Raw genomic sequence first — 23,734 nt, 5'->3', positions numbered from 1 at the left:
GACATCATGAGTGAAGCACCCATGCTTGTTCAGCTGTATTAACCCAAGGCATTAAGGGAAAACTTATCCTGATTACATCAAGGGTGGGTTTTTTCCACCCTTCCTTCTGAAACATTTCCACAACTTAAAAAAAAGTATTTCATATATTCACAACAGCAGACTAACTGACCTTTGAAGGCAAGGATAACACAGCATAACTACCCTCTAATAAGTATCATGTATAGGAGAGACAGAAGAGGAAATATTTTTTAAACAAAAAGTAGCACAAGCAAGAAAGCACTGGAAGTAAACAAAGGCATTACTTTCATAAAGCACTTGCATAAAAACGCACATTGTCACTAGGAATGTGGCTAACAGTTAATTTTGTTTTAATTAGCGTTCTAACCAGGTTATGCAGCGCACGGGTGGACATTGTCAAAACTCACACCAACGATATTCTCTTATGCAGAAGTTTATTCATTTCCAAATTCAAGAAATACTCTTGAAACCTGAAGACATTCATATTAAATTTCTGATGTGAAAACCTCCTAGATTATTATGATTTCTCAGAGGCTTCCATAGGAGTTGCAATCCCCACACATCCTATGCTTACAGATACACAATAAGCATATATGCTTATCAGTTACAAATAACAAGAAAGGCTGTGTCAGCACTTACTCCTGGCAACGCGTGTCTATTCAGAGACTCTCCTTCCGTTTGAAGCGTGGGTTCCCGAACTAAACCAATCATTTTAGGTAGTTTTTCATCCCTTTCTCCAGAATCATCACAAATGCTGGATCTGTCCAAAGCAAAAAGGAATGTATCTTTGGAGATATAAGTACTGAAAAGTCTCAGAAAGCTTCTCATGTATGATTTTTGCATTCAAACCATGGCTGTTCAGCTAATATTAAAAACAACCAACTCATTCTTCCCACATTCAGTTCACTAATCCCTCAAGCCATTTTCCTCACCCTGGCCACCTTTCAGAGGGCTTCAGATTTTGACCATAAGGTTAGTAAAACCAAGCACTGGTGAATCAGAGAGAAAGTAAGTGGTGCGGGAAAAGAGGTAGGTTATAACAAATTTGGAAAGAAAATGTTTTAAGAAAGCTTGGGACAAGATTTTTTTCCAGCATTCTTTACTCTAGAGTTGCAGAGTAGTGCTTGCTATTTTTTTTTTTTTTTTCATAAAAAAAACCAGGAAATATTTAACAGGGCATCTTTTGAAGCTTGCAGTGAACTTAACATATGGTTTGTTTTTTTTAACAAGCATACTCAGATAACACAGAATTGAAGACAAACATAAGTCACTTAGTTCGATTTTGCAGAGACATATTTATTTACATACAGATACAAAAATTAAAGTCCCACTATTAGACTGACACTGGCAGTTCATAAGTTAGTTCATATTTGTTCCAAGAAATCAAGGCAACTGTGTAAAAAAAAAAAAAAGATAATCCACATATAGTTAGATCATTCCAGGTTCCTAATTCAAGCTGGGCACAATACAAGAATAAGATAAGGCCTCAGAGATCAGGAGAACAAAGCAAAGCAAGGGCTTCAGTCTCCACAGAGGAGAGAAAAAGTGTCTGAACATCACATATAGATCCATTTCATTCAGCCTTTCCATACTGTTGAAGGGCATACAGATCCTGACTAGATACCACCACGAGAAAAGGTTGCTATTTAAGCTATCCTGTCAAGATCCTCAAGCAGATCCAGGGAGAACAAGGTCTTCTTATCTCCCTTCCTCTAAGGGGCCTCAGCTGTGCTCCTACTATTTTAGGCAATGAACACAATTAAGTTTTTATGCATGTTCAGTTTATGCAGTTCAGTTCTTTGCATCCTTTCACTACAGACTTAACTCTTCTTCTGAGGCTACAGCAGCACTTTGGGAAAAGAATTTTTAAGAAAGAGGACACTGCTTCTCCCTTTGTATTTCAATAAGCTTTATAGCTTGTCCTTACCGAGACTGCCCGTTGTCCTCAGATGATGAGTGGAAGCTCTCCATCTCCTCGCTGTTCAGGCCCAGCTCAGAGCCATAGCTCTGGTGCACCAGCTGCCAGAATTCCTGCTTCGTCAGCCTCTGAAAGAAAGCAAGCTAGTCAAGAACTATGGTATGGGACAGTAAGGCACGGGAGGTAAAACAGTAAGAAGTTTGAATTACGCCACAGCCTTTAACCTCAATTCTGACAAGGACTGAAAGCATTTAGGTATCACATTTCAAGATTGGATTTCAGCATTTTGGGGAACTGTACTCCTGTCTACTATATATTCCCAACCCATCATTGTTCAACCAGTAACACCAGACATGAGAAAAATTGTTATTTCGAGAGAACACACACGTGTGGCCACTACTTCCTTCTTCACGTGTCACCAGTGTTTTCACGGATACCTTCAAGCTAGCTCCCTCTTGAATTTCACTCGATACGGCACAATACCAGTAACTAATAGACAGCCAGGGACTCCCTCTTTGATCTTGGACAAACTGCTTAATAGATACATGCCTGTTTCCTCAGGATGCTTAGAGAGCTTTACAAATGGTGAGAGGCTAGCATTTCAGTCACTGCAGAGAGCGGTGTCTAGGTCGGCCAGCTGTCTGCTTTGCCAAGGTGGGACAGGAGGTCCTCACTTTGGAATGACACCAGAACCCCCTTTACGTAAAATAGTTGCTTTTGCTCAGTAAGAGTGTTACCTTGAAACATCACTTGCTACTCTTCTCTTTCTCTAAAATTTCTCTGCCCTGCTCCGTGAATTCTCACAGCTACTGGGAGATATTTATGCTCTCTCATATCATCAGGAAAGTCAGGAAGTGAAAGCAGTATGACAAACTCGTATCGGCAATGTAAGCAACTAGTTTCAAAGTCCACTTCAGCTGTAAAGGGTTCAAAAAAAAAAAAAAAAACAGGAGAAAAGAAAGAGAAAGGAAATAAGGCTCTGGGATTTAACGAAGCTCAGGGAGCAACACTAGTGATCTTGAGAAAAAAAAAAAAAAAAGAGACTCCACACTGGAAAATGTGCCTCAGCCACAATCCATATTGATCAAGGGAACAGAACTGTGCTAATGAGGCAGTAACACAAGTACGGCTTACTATTTGCATGAAACGACCACATTAAATACCCATGCATTATTTAAAAGGCTTTTAAATGATCCTCTCCACCTCCCCGCTCCACCTGTAGAGCGTTATACTACCCGCAATTTTAGACCGACGTAAAAAAGCTGACCCACAAGCAGGAATGTAAATGCCCGCCCATATACACCCTCGGTGCTCCCCACTCCCCACCACCCAACCCCGGGGCTGCGGGAACCCCCCCCCCCACTCACCCACCCCCCGCCGCCCCCTCCCGCTCCGTGTCCCCCGCCGCCCCGCACCGCCACAGACCTGTCGCTTCCCGCCGGGCAGCGCTTCTCCCGGGACACGCCGCGCTCCCGCTTCCTGCTGCTGCCTGGGCGGCGGGGCCCGGACGGGGCCGCCCCCCCCACACCGCCCTTCCCCGCCAGCCACCGCGCTCCGCCCGGAGCGGCGGGGCACCGGCGGGCATGGCCACGGTCCCCATGTCGTGTCCCGCCCCCCCGCACTGCATCGCTCCCACGCACACAAAGAGGGTCTGGGCGAAGGCAGGCCGGTTCAGGACAGGGCTGTCCTCCCTCCGTCCCCAAGAGGGGTTTGTCCCTCGGGTATTTCCCAGCTCAACAAGGTTTCAGGCTTTTCAGAAAGGGCCGGCGCATGCACCCTATTGGTAGAGATCAGTTTCAAGGTATTTCATCCCAAGGAGGACAAAGTAAACATTAAAACACCAAAAAACCCACAAACCCCACACACATATAAAGCAAGAGTCATAACAGTTGAACACCAGCCTCCCTCTGCCACAGGTGTTTGTTCTACAAAGTGCTAAAAACACAGGCATCGACATACAGCTGCCTTACTTTCCCCAGGCACACCGTACTGTGGAGCAGTAAACTCATCACCACAAACAACTACCTACAGCTGTGTTCATTAAACAGCTAAAAACAGGAGTCGGCATTACACGGTTTCAAAATATGACTGAGGTGTATCTTTAGGTAGCACACCTTTCAGCCAGAAATTAAAGGACAAAGCCACTTTCATTTCTGTTGCCCAGTATGGCCAGTGCCTTTATTTCCAGTCATAAGAAAATAACTGAGAAACAGCTAATGTCGCTAATTAAATTCACTAGCACGTTCTGCCTCAGTCTGTGGGCACAGCAGACTGCCCCTGCACAGAGGGCTCAGCGGCTTGCGGAAAGCAGAGAAACTTTCAGCGATGCATTTTAGGAATCTATAAAGTGGTTTCCTGTGGTTTTGTGAAGTCACTGTTACCAACTCCTGCTTCTAAAAGAGGACTCTTGCACTCTGCTCAATTATTCTTAGCTCAGCGAGATATAAGAAGTTGTTAATGGTCACAGCCCAAGATCAAACCAGACTTTGCTTTATTGTATCAGAAAGGATTAGTTGTGAAGGCAGAGAAGGGCACAAATTTTCTGGGTCAGACTTCTGCTTCTGAGGGGATGGTTTGAGAAGCTCTGAAGCTTGAAAGGCTGAATCCAAACATGAATTACTTTGCCCACTCAAGGTGACGGTCTGTGCTAGGTTTTTTTCCCCCCTCAGTTCTCTTTGTATACAGAAACAAAGGCTACAAGAAGCAGCTGGGAGACATCTTTGTCTTTTTAACTGGGAGCATAAAACATCAATTCTTTGTCTCATGCTAGACAAAGCGGTGGCATGGCACAAGCAATACTACAGAATACCACTGACTCAAGTGAAGCCGCTGATTTTTGCCCCCTTTGAACAGATGCAGAAATAAGAACAAGACAGTCCATACAGGTTTACTCCAGAGACAGCCCCCCACCACACTCCGCACTCCCATCAGGCAACTCTGACGTGGAATTCTGTCTGATCACTTGTCCGCAAGAAAAAACAGCAAACTCCCCCTCTAACCACCCAAAGATGAAGGTCAGAATCAAACCAAGCCCTCTCTGATCTCTAAGCACACAACGGTGCAAACAAACATCTTTTTTTTTTTTTTTGTTACATCCTCCCCTGAGAAGCTGCTGGGGAAGGCAGACTTGTTGTCCTGGCAGATGTTTGCCACAAGAAGCCCAGCTCATCAGAAATTCTGGTCCCTTCTCACACCTCTAGACTTACCTGCTACAATAATTCTGGAGACAGGTGCAAATCTCTACCCAGCAAAGCTTAAGAAGAACAATAGGAAAATAAATCCAACTCTAAGGAAGAGGACTCATGGGAATTGAGACCGATTAAGTTAAGATCTTGTTCCGTTAGAAATAAGGAGCACTGTGTTTGTTCGGGATTTGAATGACCTGCCTAATTGGATTTTAATTTGTTCCTTCTCCCTTGAACTAGGATATTTGACACCCATAAGCCTCAGGAAAATAAAGCAAAAGTATAAATGGCATTGCTCCTACTGTCAATAGCACACATTACTTAAACTTGTTTTACCAATCTGGAAAGCCTGTTACAAAACAGGCATTTTGGCTGATTTTATAAACTGATGTATTATTGAAAGCCTCAGTGGATGTGGAAGCAGCTATCTGTTTTATCAAGACCGGTGTCATGTCTCTTCCAGACCTACATTAATGACTCCTTATTTTCCATGATGCTTCCCCCTTTGACCAGGAGCATTTAAAAAACAATGGCTAGGTAAAAGCCTAAGAGGCTCACTCTGAGCACATTTTACAATAGAAACGAAAAATTAAAAAAAAAGGTGGAATTTTCCTTGAAAGAAAAAAGTGTTTACATGGACACTTTAAAAAAATAGCCTAAGACAGGACCATCTTAAGAGGAAGGAACCCACTGATTCCCAGAGGAACCAAAGTTGAAGGGCACCAAATGCACAGTATTGTACTCTGAGCAAGATTTGAAGGAGAAGCTATGAGCCAGAGAATTACAACTCAGCTACGGGGACCAGCAGTCCTACCAGAACAGGGACGCAAAATTGGGGGAGAGCATCTTGACAGCCAAAGTAAGCCTAGACACGGAATCGCATGTGACCATTTACTGTTTTTCTTATACAATGCAAGTCATTTCTAATAGGAAGGCAGACTTTACAGAAGACGACTTATTCATTCAATTGTCTAGGACATGTGATACTTAAGTGCAAGGCAGAACGGCCACAAGATGGAGATCTGGGAAAGGGCATGCTGACCCTACCGAGAAGTTCTGCAAGTGGTGAAAGCTTAAGGTATATCAGGTAAAGCAGACACGTCACTCTTCGGAGGTGAGACCTCGTAACAAGAAATCTATGCCCAGGAAGCATTAAAAAGGGCAGAGCCAGTGACTGAAAAATGATCTCTGCATAAGTGTGATTTGAAGCAATTGCAATTCCACTCCTCTGGATCCAAATCCTGCAAACTGGGGATTATCCACCATCAGGTGGCGTAAACCAGCACTATGACAGCTGCATTCAGTGTCATACTTCTGACGACACCGGAAGGACTTTATTTTGGATGTCATCTCCAGGTCTAGCAGATGTACTCCAGATAACTAAATTACCCATAGGCTTTAAAACATTTAGCTATTTGCAGAGAAAAAAAAAATTAAACTATCTCCTTTTGGAATTGCTTCCAGAGCGAGATTTGGGTTTTTTGTCACAAGCCTAACAAATTCTGACGGGATCCCTTTGATCACTAGAGCCCAGAAACACTTCATATACTCAGGGCACTAGATACCATGCCAGAGCCTTAGATGTACGAGGTCTCTTTCGAATGTATGCTGTCCACTGCCGTGCGGGGGTGGGGAGAAAGCAGCAAACCTGCTTGGATGCACCACAGGCTTTCTTTTAGCAACAGGTCAGTAGACAGCTGTCATTGTAGCTAAGTGAGTGGATCCAGCTCAAGCAACTTCAGTTTTTAATTTCACCTCCTCAGTGCCCTTCTATAGCTTGATCTAGTTTGGTTAAGCAGTAAAGGATCACAAAGCAGGCTGACAAGTGACTCAAAAAACATTCTAGCAGAGAATCAGACTTCACTACTACATTGCAGAAGTAGGTGCTCAACCAAACAGAAATCCTGTTTCAAGCAGCAGCTACAAACATACCACATTAAAAACCCCTACATACACCTCATGGTAATGTTCCATTTTGCAACCGAGAACTCCAAGCAGAAATTCATATAACAGACTTAGCTTTCAACATACTTCAGCGAGGGTACAAGAAAGCTATCAGAAGCACTGGTCCCTAAAACCTGCTGGCTTCATTCACTTCATCTTCTGAAAGTAGAAGCCAGGGACTGCATGTTATCTATTCTTTAGTTACTGCACTGAAGTGAAAAAAAAAACTTTCCAGACGTGACACTCATTTCAGTGCCAAAGAGTAGAAACGCACAGGAAAAACTAATACTGAACAGCACAAAGCTTGCTGCCTCTGTTCCAGCCCCATAGATAGGTTCACATAGCTGAATGCCCATACATCCACCCTCTAACCAACTGAGTAAGTTTGTAGACCTCTCCCACCTTACCACAGCGTAACCAACTGAATAAGTTAATTACCTCTCCTGACTAACTTTGCCTAACAAAGGAAAACAAAGTTAATTCCATTTGCATATTCCAATCAAAAGATAACATAGTACATTGTGGATTTTGCAGTGCTACTGCTGGATTCAAGGCAAGATAGGTATGATGTTATTGTTAACTGGTATTTGATACGAGTGATAACAGATTTAATTGGCTCTTTCCTTTATTTTCAGCTTTTGCTTGACAAAAAATGCCTCTGGTCTGCCTTAAAATTCATCTAACAAGAAAATCTATATATAAGTAGTACAACAGCTGTAAGCCTTTGGGGACCACTGTATTGCAGAGTTAAGTATGGATATTTCAGTGTTCAATTGCAACTGTGTTGAAATATTTAAACAACAAGAGCCATAAACAGGAAGGAATTGGTTTACAAAAATTGCATTACTTACAGTGTTGTTCTGCAAAAGTGTCAGTACATTTTTAGAAAGAAGATTAGCTTAAGTGTTCACAAATAGCAATATAAATCAAGCTAACTAGCAGAAGTTGCCAAAACACATTTCCATATCATACAGCCTGACTTTGTTGCATTTAATGAAGGTCAGGGGAGTTGTAATGAGTTGGCTGGCAAAAGTTCAGCTAACCTATCTGAGAAGGTGACTTTTGGCTTTTACCTTAAAAAGAAAAAAAGCTTTCACCGAAAAAGCCTCTTGCATTTTGATGACAAATTAGCCATAGAAAATGTGAAGCAAATGCATGCCAATTTAGTAACATCTGCTTGAGTTGGTAGTGAAAGAGAAGCATGCAATTTATCTTCAAAGACAAAATGCTCCATCAACAGCGAAGTTGTAGATGGCAGCGTGAGAAGGAAAGGATAGAAGTTTATCTGGGATCTAAAGTACAACAAGACGAAGAAATCAGATTAGATTTCTGTATCAGAAAGAAAAAGCTAATTTATTAAGGAAAGTCTCCTTAATTCAAGGATTAAAATAAAATTAAAATTAAGATCCAAAAGTCTCCTTGTTCTCCAAAGACACATCTGCTTACATTAGAAAAAGATTATTTTGTTACTTAACGACAGGTACCAGCACTTCGAAGCTTACCTTATCCAGCAACACATTCTGCCATAAGCGGAATATACTGAGGTAGCTTCTGTCTCTTGCACTGAATGACGTGAAGAAAAACTGCAAGAAAAACAAGGTGCAAAAAGCTGACTTGTAGGTATTTTCAAGAAACCCAGAATGTTTCCTTGGACCTTGAATATCTTAAGGTTTTCAGCAATGGCACGCTCCCCTCAACCTCAACAAAACTAGTCTCGTATTTCTCACACTCCACACTTTTTATCACTTCTAATAATTGAGAGTTAGTTCCCCAATATCCACATAGAATATAGAGACACTTGCTTTTCTGGGCATCCAATCACAATCATTTGTACCTTTGGCATAAAGGAAGAGCTTCCCCTCAACACAGTTAAATCTTTCTCCCACTTCCAGATTGGAAGTGCAACAAATCAGAGACATATATGCCCTTCCACCACATATTCCTTTCAGTAATGTTTTCACATGAGAAGATATGAGATTAAAATAATACACATCATTTGCAGTATTAAAGTCTTCCCTATTCAAAAGTTTGTTTAGCAAAGAGGGAATCATAGAATCATAGGGTTGGAAGGGACCTCTGGAGATCATCTAGTCCAACCCCCCTGCCAGAGCAGGGCCACCTAGAGTAGGTTGCACAGGAACGCATCCAGGCGGGTTTTGAATGTCTCCAGAGTTGGAGACTCCACCACCTCCCTGGGCAGCCTGTTCCAGTGCTCTGCCACCCTCAAAGTAAAGAAGTTCCTCCTCATGTCTAGGTGGAACTTCCTATGCTCAAGTTTGTGCCCATTACCTCTTGTCCTGTTGCTGGGCACCACTGAAAAGAGCACATCCTCCTGACACCCACCCTTTAAGTATTTATAAGTGTTGATAAGATCCCCCTTCAGTCATCTTTTTTCCAGACTGAAGAGACCCAAATTCCTCAGTCTTTCTTCATCAGAGAGGTGTTCCGAGTCCCCTCATCATCTTGGTAGCTCTCTGCTGCACCCTCTCCAGCAGCTCCCTGTCCTTCTTGAACCGGGAGCCCAGAACTGGACACAGTACTCCAGGTGTGGCCTCACCAAGGCAGAGTTGAGGGGGAGGGTGACCTCCCTTGACCTGCTGGCCACACTCTTCTTCATGCACCCCAGGATGCCATTGGCCTTCTTGGCCACGAGGGCACATTGCTGGCTCCTGGTCACCCTGTTGTCCACCAGGACTCCCAGGTCTCTTTCCACCGAGGTGCTCTCCAGCAGGTCAGCCCCCAACCTGTACTGGTGCATGGGGCTATTCCTCCCCAGGTGCAGCACCCTACACTTGCCCTTATTGAATTTCATAAGGTTCCTCTCTGCCCGACTCTCTAGCCTGTCTCTCTGTATGGCGACACAGCCTTCCAGTGTGTCAGCCACCCCCCCCAGCTTTGTGTCATCAGCGAACTTGCTGAGGGTGCACTCGATCCCCTCATCCAGGTCATTGATGAATATATTGAAGAGGACTGGACCCAATACTGACCCCTGGGGAACACCACTTGTCACTGACCTCCAACTACACTCTGTGCCCCTAATCACTACACTCCGAGCTCTGTCTTTCAACCAGTTATCTATTCAATTTACTGTCCATCTTCCTTGATGATGAAATTAATACATTGAGAGGGAACAGCCAAATATGAGGAATCAGAGTCTGTTCACAAAGAATGGCTCCAGATTCACCCTGGAAAACTATTCTCTGTATCCAGACAATAATTATTATTCTCAAGACATTGACAGAAGTATCATGAAGTGTGCTGCACATAAGAACATTCTGTATCATGTTTGTCAGTTATTCTAAAAACTACACTTCCCAGAATACAAAATTGCATGTTCTATGAGTAGATTTCTTCATGACTCGTAACCCATGACATCACAGCCCTTTTGTTTTCAGCAGTTTTCTTCAGGGGCACTTTAAATCCACTGAGATTGCAAAAATACCAAACTCAAGGACACACATTCTGTATTCATGCCCTGAACTTCTAGTTTTCAAATGGTTTTCCTTTGAGAACTGGTTGGACAAAAGCTTCCCTATTTTCTGGTTATTACATCAACACTAGTCTACAGCCAAACTAAAGCTGAATTATGAAGCCAGCATTCGCAGGGACCAAAACACCAAGTCTGTCTTCTAATCCTAACCACATTTGAAGATTTGACACAGAAGTTACTTATGCATATTTAAAACTACAAGTGCTCTGCCCTGGACATTATAATTTAAAAAAACCCACAATCATATTTAAATACAGGTTTTCACCTTCTCTCCTTTTGTTGCTATTTGTATGGCATTTGGAATGAGCCGAGCAGTTTTCTCCTTTGTCATGAAAGTGATGTCCTTCAAGGCAATAGAAATCTAAGCAGAAACAGAGTTAATAAAACACATTAAAAATAACTGTTAAGACTAAAAATTTACAAGTCACAGAACACTCAAGAGGAACTTAAACTAACCCCAAACCCTGGGATGCAAATCAGTTGAGATCACAAAGGCAATTACTATCCCCACTTGCTAACCTTAACAGCAAGCATTCCAAAGTAGAGGCAAGTTAACATGACTTGAGAGTAAGTTTCCTCCTCTTTCATACTAGGACTAGGGAAGCAAGTAATTCTTTCTTCTTTCCTTCCGCTCCTCCAGCAATGGGGATTGAGGGCACAATCCCAACCACATACAAACCACAGATCTGAAAACCAATCCGCATCAGTACCCTATACATAAGGCAGGACGCAGATCAGATAATAGACTATCTTGTCTATGTCATCTCTCAGAAGTTTGCAATCTAGTCCATTTTCAGAGTTTTATTTGCCATCCAGACATTGGAAGGAAGTCTTCCTGCTTGGGTACGTTTGCCTTGCATATCAGTACTCAAAATGTTTCTGTTTGGAAGAGCACGGTCTGACTGGCTGCAACAAGCCATTTCTATTTAGCCTACCCCCTTCCCTAGAAGATAAGGCTGTGCTGCCATTCAGCTCAGAGAAAGGAAGAACATACAGTTAGATTTTTGCTTTTTCCTGTGTGTGCAGAATGTCCTCCACTCTCTCTCTCTGCATCAACACAGCCTGCTAAGGAGGATCCCAAAGCTTGGCTCTAGCACTCTAGCTGATGAGCTCAGATTGCCTTAAGATACGACTCTGTTAGGTAGTCAGGAACAAGTTACTAGGATGTGTGCTGTTTTGGCTGAAAAAAAAAAAAAAATCAGTCTTTGAATAGTTTATATATTCAAGGGTGTAACTTCAACAGGATTTTTAAAAGAACTCAAGTCTACAATAAGAAACATTCAATCGTCAAATACATCTGATGAAATTAAGCATTTCTACACCCCCTCTTTGTCTTAAGTACACAAGCTATTTGTTGTCTGTCCTGTGTATTTCAGGGCACACATAGCAGAATAAGAGATTAACTTTAGGTGTGAGCAGTCTCACAGCTGCAGAACATTTTGATGCATCTCCAACACCCATTAACTAGGTTACCTTCCTTTTCTCATTCACTGCCTCATACTATTTCTACAGCAGGTGCAACAACTACTTGAATGAAAAGTTTTAATTCATTAACCTAATTTGACAGAAATAGAGAGCTAACATGTCACAAATGTCTACTTTTGCTCATACTGTTCAAAAGCTACATACCACAGTATGAGAACTTGCAGAGATCATTTATAGCTTCTCTTCAGCTGTTCTTAGATGCTGATATTTACATGGAAGACTAAACCAAGCAAGGTTCAATGCTGGAGACTTCTTGAATAGGGCAACACCATGTACTGTATCATGTTCCTGGTGTTACAGGAGAACATTATGTGTTACATCCTTTTATAGAGCAACTCTCCTTGGTAAGGAGAGGCAAACTGTCATCCAGAAGTGAAAGAGATCAGATTTAGCATAACTCCTGAATTCCTTCCTATGCTGAATGACTGACTGAGCCGGCTTACTTCAGCATTCAGATGTCTCCAATGCTGTTCTCATTTTATGAAGCAGTGGATCTGCATTTCTACACAGGGATGCAGGCTCTTTCTCTTCAGCTCAAAGTTACTAGCATGAAATTGACAGGGTTAAGATTTGTTTGAGACACTCTTATATCCCAATAGTCCAGGACAAAGAAGAGGTGGGATTCACATGAGCTAAGAGATCTTACCGTGGTCTCCCATCGGAAAATGTTGCTGTGGAAACAGAGCCAGTTTTCAGAGAGATACAAGCGTCCTTGCAGCAGGATATCCTTCTGGAGTGCACAAGCATAATCTACATGTAAAGAACAAGAGACCGTTTACTCACTTATTGCAGCTCAGTTGACCCAAACCTGTTAACTTTAAATGAGACAAGGGTACTGCAATATAAATAAAAAGCCATTTCTTTCACTCTTCAAAAGTCTTTGAAGGCAGACTTGTACTGGGTTGCATCCAGACAACGTGTGGGAACACCCCAAAGCCAGAGTTGATGGAAGCATCAGTGTGACAACAGCACTCCATGTATTGGCCCCCTGTGCATTACCCTATATTTTCAGGGAAGATGTATCAGGCAAGATCAGGAGTACACTGAAGAAGTCAATGAAGTGCACATTCATAAGTCAAACTTCAAAGCGCCTGAACAACAGAATACACAAACATTTATAGTAAAACAGATTATACTGTCAACTCCTACATAACAGTAGTTCATATGTTGTAGTAAGATAATAATTTTCCACTAAACAGATCCTATCATAAGCTAAAACTATCTGCAGAGTGAGACACTAAAAGGCAGCTTGAAGCTATACAGTTCTTCAGGCAGGGGATATTTTCTAAAGCTGACTGCCATTTTTATTATGATACTGCCTCTGGCTGAAACATCCCTATTGAGAAACAGATTTCATCTAGAATGCAATTACCCACCATCAGATACCTGCTAATTAAGAACAAGAGCAGACGATTTGGTTGCAGTTTTAAAAAGCCTCTCTGAGACAACTTTCATAATTATGAGCCCGAAGATTCAAACAAAGGGAATTTTCAGAAGTACTACTACTAGAAAGTTAAGACAGATCCCTTTTGGAAGCTCCAACCTAAAGACCGTTACCTTATGTATTGAAAATATCCAGAATGTAGCTATTAATGCAGGATGTTAACAATTTTAGAGGTATCAACGAGTTCTGTTATTTTGAAAAGCACTGTATCTGGTATTGTCTGAGCCAGAATTTTGATTTTGTGGATAGCAAGAATATGAAAATGGTTCTTGTTCAAGTACCAAGAGGTTCATGAGTCCCTCACCATCCTAACTTCAGTGTAAGTCTGCATCTACAGAAGCTTTTATTATGATTTTTTTTTTTTTCAAATTCTCTTGGTTTTTTCCCCTCAAATAATCAAGTGGAAATAAAGTTTCTTGCAACAAACATGAGGCACGTATACAACCCTTGGAGACATAACTGCAAACAGAATTACATAAACTTAAAGAAATCCAAATCAGTAAGTTTTAAGTGCATGTTTAAAGACAAGTCAGATACCAAAATGCTGGGAGAGGGAAGGCAGCAGGAGTCTGTTAAGGACTGGAGGAAAACGTTACTAAGAAGTTTGCATCCAACTTCTATGTTTGGGGGAGGAAAAGGGATTCAGACCTATAAATATTGGAGCACTGGGCAAGTGATGAGTGATACCACCATGACCTACCTACACAAGAGAGAATATCAAAATAAAAGGGAGAGATTAGCATTTCTCCTTCTAAGTCTTCAGAGCCAGTAACTTAAGATGGTGCTTGTAAACAATATTTTCAGACAAATTGAAGTAGTGGCACTCCTTTAAACTCCCATTTCAAAAGTCTAAGTCACCTCTCTTTCATTATAAGAATTATATTTCATATAATCTTTATATATAGGGATCATTACAGTGGAATACTCGCTTCTTTTTTAACAGCTAAGTGAAGAACAGGAGCAGTTACAGTTCTTTTAGTGAACAGCAGCAAGTAATTGCTTCTTTGAGCACTGTAAAGCCTGTGGTAAGTTTCTCTGCATCAAGCAAAAGAGCTCTTTGTCTGGAGGATGGAAAAAGTCCTTCCAAAGGAGCACTGCTTTTTACACACATTTTCAAAAAAATGTGTATAAAGCAATGACTTTGCTTCTGATGGAGCAGCTGCTATACTGTTGAGATTAACCCATTACTAAATCTTTCTCCAAGCCCTAGGCAGTCTGTTCATTGGAACTGTGCTTCAGAGCTCACTCCACAGCTTTCTGTATCAATCCTGCGTAAGGAGAAACACCAAAACAATGCTTTGAAGTAATATCCTTTTCTTCTGTTTTACTTCTGTACGGAACTCAAGTATTTTAAAAACACAGAAGGCATTTCAAAGGATAACTGCCTTCTTCTGAGGCTGAAAAAGGACACAGGGATTTAACTGTTTCTGTGCAAGCAAAAGCTCTGATTTGTCTTCCATTAACCCAGAAGAAACTTGGCATGCTGCAAAGATATACCAACAGCCTCTCAATATTCACTTCCTTAAAGGTTACATAAGATGAGAGATGACCTTTAAATAGTCACAATGCCACTTTTGTATAGAAACACCACATGTTTCTTGGACAGTGTATGTGTTACATAGTGTTTGGGCAGCTGCAAGGCAAGTAGTGATAAAAGAGGGAATAAGGTGCACCACTGCACGCAAAGGAGATAGGGTTATATGCTTGCCGCCTTTGGATTTTGCAGTGGACCAAAACAGGGAGTCAGAGCTCAAAAGGAACATTTCAGTGCCAAGAAATTCTCATAGAATCACACAGAATGGTAGGGGTGACAACGGACCTTTGGAGATCATCTAGTCCAACCCCCCTGCCTGAGCAGGTTCACCTAGAGCAGGCTGGACAGGAACGCGTCTAGGTGGGTTTTGGATATCTCCAGAGAAGGAGATTCCACAATCTCTTTGGGCAGCCTGTTCCAGTGCTCTGTCACCCTCAATGATGTCTTTCCTTATGTACCATAGTTCGATATTCTCTGCCACCTGCTTCTGTCCCCTCCCACCCCATGCACTTACCACCTCTACTCTTCCAGTTGAGCGTTACTTCTACACTTGCACCCATGTCATGAGCAAATGGATAAGCTAACGTGGTATGCTGGGCTGTGAAAAACCTCCGCTCGAGGCATAAGCCAACCTAGAACTAATAGATTTGCACAGTACCAGATAGTGCACTTCATGCTCAGCACTAGCCTGAGCAGTAACTATAACTGCACAGACCAGCATGGGGCATAAAATGTTTTTATCTGCCCTTAATATACCATGTTGACAAATAGAAAGCTGTACACTTGGATGTAAGTCAGGACAAAACGAAGATTGGTTTGTGTTTTCCAATGATCTCCTATGAAGGATGATAGGAATGACACGCTTAACTACTGCATTTTTTGTCCTCATACCACATAGCTGGCATTTGTCTCTGAAAAGATTCTTTTAAATTACAAGTATCCACCGTGTCACTCAGTCCCAGAAGTCACATTAACCAAGATGCCTAGGGCAAGGGTCTAGGCTTAGTTCCAGGGTGCAAAGGAAAAGCTTCTGCTAAGGATGATCTGCTTACTTAAGAGTCACTGAAGCAACATCCCTTACCTTTGCATCCAAGTACCAAACCGTTACAACTATGGAATCACTCCCTCCTCCCTCAACATCTATGGCAACTGACTCAGTCATAACTAGTTGTCTCTTTAAAGTAAAGAAGAGAGAACTCAGACACTCACAGGATAGAAAATTAATGGTTATGACACTTCCAAGTTGGTTGTCCACACTGGAAAGAACATAAAACAAATTCACTGCTCTCAGGATCTAATTCTACCTCTGTTCTTTTCACACTCACATTGCACAAACTCATCAGTGCACATATGTTGAGTCTACATGCTCAGTGCTCACCCTGACCCTGCACAGTGACCTTTCTTTCCAGCTTATCCCCTAACAGCTGTCAGGCAGTCACATTTCCACTGCTGTCAGAAACAGCTTTGTCTAAAATCCACTAAAAAGTAGCAGCAGGAAAAGACATTGAGGCTCCCATCCCACATCTAGATGAACTGGAGAATTCTATATCCTCTCCTTCACTTCTCAACCTCCAAAAGGAATCTGTCTTTTTCACAAAGCAGGCAGTATAGGAGAGGAGTATGGACCTGACTTTCCCTGAAGTTATCTGATGCTAGTTCAGATAACAGGAGAATAGGAAGGTATCAGCTGTAGTCAGAATTTGCCATTAAAAAAAACACCTTGGCACTACTGCAATCTGGAGTTAGGAGACAAGCACTTTTGGTGTGATTACATCTTACCTACTATGAGTCTCTCCGAGTCTGGCAGATGAGAAAACTGTCTCTTGAATTCCTCACTCCTATATTTGTAAGTGGAACTTGAGAGCTGCAACAAAGAATGGCAAAAGGTTAAGCAAACAGATTTATTTTCAGCCATTGACTGTCTTCATACTGGATGTGTAATTTTATCTTGAACAAATGAACATCAAAAGAGCAATGAAGAATAGGTGGCATCTAAATATAATCATCGCTGTAACTTTATGCTTGCTTACGTAACAGTGTGCTTCCAGTATTTAGGATAGGACTGGCCAAACTGTTCCCTGCCTGAGGCCAGATGCCAGTTACAAGGCATTACAGTTGTATGATGGCAACCTGCTCCACCCATAAGGACATGAGAGCCCCTTCCAGGGCTAAGTCTTCTAGCGCACACTAAATCAAGAGGCAGCAAGGCCACAACATAGGAGGTGACAAAGTAGATCAAGTCCTCCTGCAGGCCAATAGCTGGACACAAGGGCACGACCTGTAACACCAGTTTCTAATTGGAGTACCATTTTGGGAATACTACAGTGCAGTGGATTTTTTGCCAGTTACTATAATTAGGATTCCTGTAGGAATAAAGGCCAAAGTTTCTTCCAGTAAACACAAATAGCAACACCATCATCACCCCTTGATTTCCTGACCTGTTCTACATTTCACCCCATACTTAAGATCGCTGTCTATGGTTTATTTAAGATTCAAATCTTCAACTCACAGCAAAGAAGATTAATCTTGATGGACTTTAACTCCTTATTCTTACAAGCAAATGCCGCTGCTCCCATTCAAATAAAGAGCTTCAGCATGTTCTCCAGAAACAATTCTGCTGTAAAAGCCATATTTTTCGTTTGCAGTAATAACAAGGTCTTTTTTTTTTTCCTTAACAGATGTCAGTTACTTATTTTAGGGGCCATTCTAACTTAAGGCTGTAAAAGACAATGACTCATCTGGACTATAGTTAATACAGGAAGAAGTCACTTTCAAGTGTTACAAAAACCAGGTATAAGTATACTACAAAGGCCTCTTTTACACCTTTTTTTTTCCCCTTTAACCTTTCTAAAGATCTTAAGCATGTGGTTGCTGTTCTCTCCTTGAACACCTGTATTACGCCAAAACTTGATATTCATCACTAAACCCATCTTTACTATAAGATCAGTGGCTATTTATGTTTGGGGTGGGAGAAGAAAGTAGAAAAGAGGCAAAGAACTGCTTTTGACTGTATGACCTTGCAGCATGTTTACTAAAAAGCCCATAGTTTTACCACACTCCTGCAGTGTGTTAGTTGGTCACTACCCTTTCATTATGTCCGTGCTTGTTGTGAAAACAATCCCAGAACATACATAGACTATCTTCAGCTTAAGGGTGTTAATAAGTGAGTGTCAACAGTGCCTCCACCTCATCAAGGTTCTCACATTTTGCTATTTTCTATAGAAGATATTCCTGCTTCTTGCAGTTCAAAAGTTCCCTGAACACCACTACAGACACATCCTATGATGGTCTGTCATCTACCCGTACTTGACAATTGAGTTCTTTGGCCACAAGAACACATAAGCGCTACTTCAAGGTCAGGTGTTTAAGTGCACACAAGACAGGGCAATGTCACCTTGAGTCACTCCAGCTTTTAAAGAAAGTTAACGTTACCTTCTATTACCATCAATAAAGGAAAGTCTTTATGTCTGACCACTGGTGAGTACATATTTGCAGTCCAGTAGTATTCTGAGCATTGCAATGCAAAAAGGCAAAAGTGAGGGAGGGAGAAAGAAAGTATGTCCACCCCCCCACTTCTGAGAAAAGCAAGCATGAAAGTTTTAGGTACAACTAATAGGGCAACATGTCAGACGTCCTCTAAGCTGTACGCCTCCAGTTATATTTCAGCTATTTCTGAGATTATGAAAGAGCATGGAGAGCATGTCACCTACTAAAGCAGACAGGCTAAGGTTTCTTGGCCTTGACACATCATGCCCTGAAACACACACTTTTAACTGATCATATGAAACAGGCATCCAATGACTGCACCACTTTGAAGAAATTGAGTTCTTTGCAATTACTCTAGACAGAGACACAGGGAAAACTGAAAAGTTAACTCAGATCTATGAAGTTTCCACCTGTAGTTCCAGAGACCCTACAGTTTACACAGTCATACCTCAATTGACTGAAGCCTGAGCTTGTGATGACAACACTAACATACAAGGGGAAGAGAAACTTCCCATGACAGCAAGAGAAACTTCACAATCTTCAAGCCTGATTTATGAAACCATGATCTAAGAGGCCATGATTTTAAGGAGAGAAGCAGTTTCTCAAACATGCTGCATACAAGAGATAAGAGCTACAGTGAACTTAAGCACTTTTGTGGTTACAAGACAAAAGGAATCAGGAAGAGGAGAACACGAACATTACAGTATCACAGACACGTTTGTATTAGTGCCTGAATCAGCCAGTTCAACAGCTCCAAGAATACAAACTCAAGATATCTTTGAGTTTTATTTAGAAATGAATTTTTTTCCTAGAGCATAAAACCTGCTATAGCTTGTCTGAGAAATCCTTGCCGGCATTTAGAAGTGTTCTTTGTCACAAGTGACAGACAGAAATCCTCTTATTAGTTGTAGATTTCTACTGAGCTTTTAGGACATTTATGAAGAGCCTGCTCTGAATCCTTATCTAATCTACAGAAAAGTGAGCACATTGAAACTTTTTAACCTTATCTTTTCCTTACTTTGTACGAAAACTAGCTCACTTAGATCTGTAAGTGGCTTGGTGCTTAAGAGGTTACTCAATGGACTCAGGAAACAACAGGACAATTTTAACACTATTGGCACTACCAATTTCCTTAAAGTGAAGAACATACGACATTTTCATTTCTATGAACACAGCATCTCTCATAATCACTATTATAATATCCAAGACTTGACAGCATTTGAGGCAGGTTGCCACCTCTGGGTTACAAAACTTACCATCAAATATTAAAAGAAGAAAGGCATAAATTAGGCTGTAGGACGGCATTTAACAGATGAAAACAGCAACTCATTTTTAACACATGCACATTTCTAAGTTTAGTTATAAGTTGTCAGGCAAACACTTTGCCTGAGGATAATCTTAGGCATTTATGGGTATGCTATATTTAATCACTAAGAAAATTATTAAGTCCAGCCAACAAAATATTAGCACTCGTTGTCTAAAGCCACAAAAATATACCAGAAACCTGTGAAATAGCATAAGCAGAAAACCTTTACAGTGTCATCCAGAAAGTTTTACAGAAGACAGTTGTGTAAAAACCAGATACTACTTGAAGACACATAATGAAGTGATTCTCATACCTTGTTTAGAAATAGACCAGAGTCCAACTATATAAAGTCATCTTCCAGAAAAAAATATATGTTAACTTAAGTAGGACTAAGCCGAGTTATTTACATGATAGAAGCCTGTTAAAGAACAGTTCCCCTTCACATGCACATCTTCAAAGTGTGGACACTGCAAATAATTTGAGCCACTTAGCAAACTGTGGAGGAAAATTAAGCTACACCTTCTCCCAGGAGTACAGCAAAAATGCTAATTGTTAGGAAATTATTTGATTGCACGTATCACTAAGCATGCAAGTAGTCAATCAACCTCAGCAGAACGGTGTGCACATTTTTTAACATTTGCTAACGACAGTAATAATTACACATTTGTTTTGTTAGTGCTTTCCCCTTGCTTTGAGACACCACAAAAACCACATGTTACCTGACAATTTGCATTCTATAGTTTTGACATGCAGCTATGAATACAAACAGCCAAGGATGTAGGTAAGCTGACCTCACCACCAGAGTAATGCAACTCTGATGTCACCTCATTTGGAGAGATGCACACATGCCTCTCACTGAGCTTCAGTCTTGGTATCAGTTACCACCAAGTGTTGATTCTGGGTCCCAGAGTCAAACAAGCCAATACGCCACCCAACCTACTCCCCCTTTATGCTCAGAAGCCTTGCTTAACCATCAAAATGTGGCCAATGAGATGTATGGCTTTGCTCCTCTGTCTACCAGCAAGAAAATCCATGCCACTATCTCTACACCCCACTTAAAAACCACCTGATGCGCTATTCCCCAAAGACAGAAGAGCTTGACCTGTACTTTCCTATGAAGTTTCTAGACACAGTTGAAAACAAATTTGGAGGTATTAGTAAATTTAGGATGAAAGTAATTTTTAATCCTACACTAGCACATCAAAACAAACATTAAATATCCTGGCAAAAACTTACACTTGTACTAAAGAATACATTGTTTCCCCCCCGCTTCAAATCCATCTAAAATCCTGCTTAGTACTAGGAGAAAGAAAAAGAAAACAGCCTCCAGAAGAATAGCACACCACCAGAGAAGAGTCTGAGTTTATACAAAAAGACTACATGTATTCTTGAAATTTAACTAGGAGGGGGAAAAAAAAGCCACAAAAACAACCAAAACACTTTCAGTGAGTCTAAAGCCTCACTAGGCTAGGAAGAACTAAGTTAACAGCCCTAAACAAAAGCCTCATTTAGCAGTATAAGGAAGGCAAACTTAAGATTTCACATAGTCCAAAACAGATTCAGGCGGACGTGTCTATAAACACAAGAACAACTCCCTTGGCACACTGAGATGTCATCACTCTGCCGAGGCTACCTGTAAAATGTGCCAAGTCTGACAAGCCTTTCTGCCATCAGAAACGTGTTGATCCCACCGCAGCTGGTTCTTCAGTCCACAAAAGTTCATTATGACCATCCAATCTAATCTATAATGCACAAGCCACAGCTATCCCACAATTTAGCTTCTGCTTTAAAACCAGAGCTACAATGACCAAATTTTCCTTTGTGAAAGAAAAAAAAAATATTTTACCTTCTTGAATTAAAAGTCACTCCTGATGGAAAAATCCATCCTAGCCTACGGATAGTTCTTCTAATGGTCTGTTGGTTAATCTTATCCTTATTTTGTGAATTACTTCTGGATTGTGCGCAAGTTACCCCATATCTTCTTTTGGGATGGGGATTAAGCTTCTGAAGTCTATTAGCAAAGAGGTTTTTTTCAGACTTATTCTCTTGGCTCTTCTGAATCCCCTCTTATTTTCAATGTGCTTCTTGAGAGATAGACATAGCATTGCAGGAGTCACTGCAAACACACACAAATCCGACTCACACTTGCTGTTAGGCACAGAATCACAGTGGAAGCTCACATTCATGTGACTACCAGCCTCCCTTATCTTTTCACAGTTCTAGGGCACAGTTTTCTATTTCTTCTGAAAACAAGCATGAAGATGTATTTTGAAAGTGTCAAGACTTGTTCTCTGTTTACTCTGTCACAAGCAAACAGTCCAGATCTACTGTTTCGGTCATCTATTTTCACTAACCATTCCTTGACAAAATCACAGAAAAATTTGAGGTTAGAAATAACTTTCAATTATTGAGTACTCGTAAGCTTTACTAGCAGTAACTTACTGTCCTTTTCTTTCTCTTGAAGTACAAAAACATTAAATTTGCACAGGGAAAGAAGCTCTCACAAGACCTGAAGATCAACACCATCTTATTTAGGGTGACTTACTGTGTTATGTACAGTAGTACACTGTGCACTTTTGGACTGGATGTGTACAAAGTGTCCACTTTCGTGTTGTTTTTTTTTTTTAAATAAGGCGCTATTTGATCACATCTGATTATCCAGGTGTGGATACATTTATTAAGTACATTTGTATTTAATTCATAGGTCATACGAGGCACGTCAACCAATAAAAAAAAGAAAAACAAGCAACTGTTGCCAGGGTTGGCTCAGCCATTGTATTCCCTAGGCGCCTGCTTTCCAAAAGTTCCCATGCTCTCAAGGAAATGGAAACAAGCTCATAACCACAGTGGGAGGTGGAAGAGTTTAAGGAGACAGGACTATTTTACTTACGTTCATTATACACTCTTCCTCATTCACCCTTAACTTCCCCAGAGAGGGGAGTCTCATAAGCACAGGGCAGTCTTCCAGAGGGCCACTGGCAGGCACTGGGCTGTGCATAGGGTCATTACGTCCCTTTCTGTGGCCCAGCCCCCCTCTGATTTGCAGAGGCTGAATGTGAAACAGATTTTAACATTTCTTAGTAACTGAGCAGAAAGCAAACCAATGGTAGTTCTCCTTCAGTGGCATCTGTGTACAAGCTGAGTGGCATCCAGTAAGAATTTTGGTGCAACTATGTCTTTCTTCTATTAGAAATACAACAATAAAATTTCAAGGAAGGGATATTAAAATATAGGTCATGAGCAAATACTCAAGCTACTGTATTTTCTAGTGTTTTGTTTGTTTGTTCAGGGGTTTTGTGTTGGGATTTTTATTTTTTTTTTTTAAATCCTATGAGATCCCATAAACAAGGCTAAAGACAGAGTCCCTTGTCCCTCCAGAATGAATGTTACTATTTACTAGTTCTCACAGATACATGGGCAGGCACACCGAAAACGTCAGACAGACTATTATTTAGCACTAACACAAGTAGCTTCCAAAAATCCATGTAGGAAGAAACTACTCCACCATGGTCATAAGCCTGACATGCAGCAGTTCTGGTCAACTACTGTATCACAGCTGTTTACCCCATGGTGTGACATGAACTCTGCTGAACTGGAAATCCTGCTCACGGAAGGCCTGGTCAACTCCTGCACTTCCACCTTGTCCTTCCAAAAGCAGGAAAGAAGGTCTCCTACTTGAGCTTTGCCTATATAAGTACAAATATCAAATCATGTTGGAGCACAGCTTGGAAGACAGCCTACAAATTCTACAACCAACATTGTCACAATTATGATTTTGACAGACAAGAAAATTTAGCATCATATGAAATACTGGGAACTATGCTGCTAGCATCAGGTTATATAATTAGAAATAGACCAAAAGTATCATTTTTTCATGAAGAATTTTTAGATTTGGCCTCCTTCCCAAGCAGAAAGAAAACTTGA

The 23,734-nt window shown here is 41.2% G+C and overlaps 1 protein-coding gene across 5 annotated transcripts in view; it reads right to left on the bottom strand.

Annotated features, from left to right (window-relative positions):
• Positions 1–23,734, bottom strand: part of GRAMD1C (GRAM domain containing 1C) — a 57,825-nt gene that overhangs the window by 21,411 nt on the left and 12,680 nt on the right. For 4 of the 5 annotated variants that reach the window (XR_010073179.1, XM_063351194.1, XM_063351174.1 and 1 more), the window contains exons 3-8: positions 16,798–16,882; positions 12,687–12,790; positions 10,821–10,916; positions 8,568–8,648; positions 1,946–2,064; positions 658–778 (exon numbers count right to left, since the gene is read on the bottom strand). Coding sequence is in view for 4 of the 5 variants with exons in the window: in XM_063351194.1 (XP_063207264.1) it covers positions 658–778; positions 1,946–2,064; positions 8,568–8,648; positions 10,821–10,916; positions 12,687–12,790; positions 16,798–16,882 (606 nt within the window). In the remaining variant the exon portion in view is untranslated. Of the gene's footprint in view, positions 1–657; positions 779–1,945; positions 2,065–8,567; positions 8,649–10,820; positions 10,917–11,074; positions 11,372–12,686; positions 12,791–16,797; positions 16,883–23,734 lie in introns of those variants that run through there. The other variant, XM_063351199.1, reaches the window with a different exon arrangement.

This window comes from Chroicocephalus ridibundus, chromosome 1 (genome assembly GCF_963924245.1).
Source record: "Chroicocephalus ridibundus chromosome 1, bChrRid1.1, whole genome shotgun sequence".
Lineage (NCBI taxonomy): Eukaryota > Metazoa > Chordata > Aves > Charadriiformes > Laridae > Chroicocephalus > Chroicocephalus ridibundus.
The sequence above is the reverse complement of the archived record's forward strand: the minus strand, read 5'-3'. Positions and strand labels throughout refer to the sequence as shown.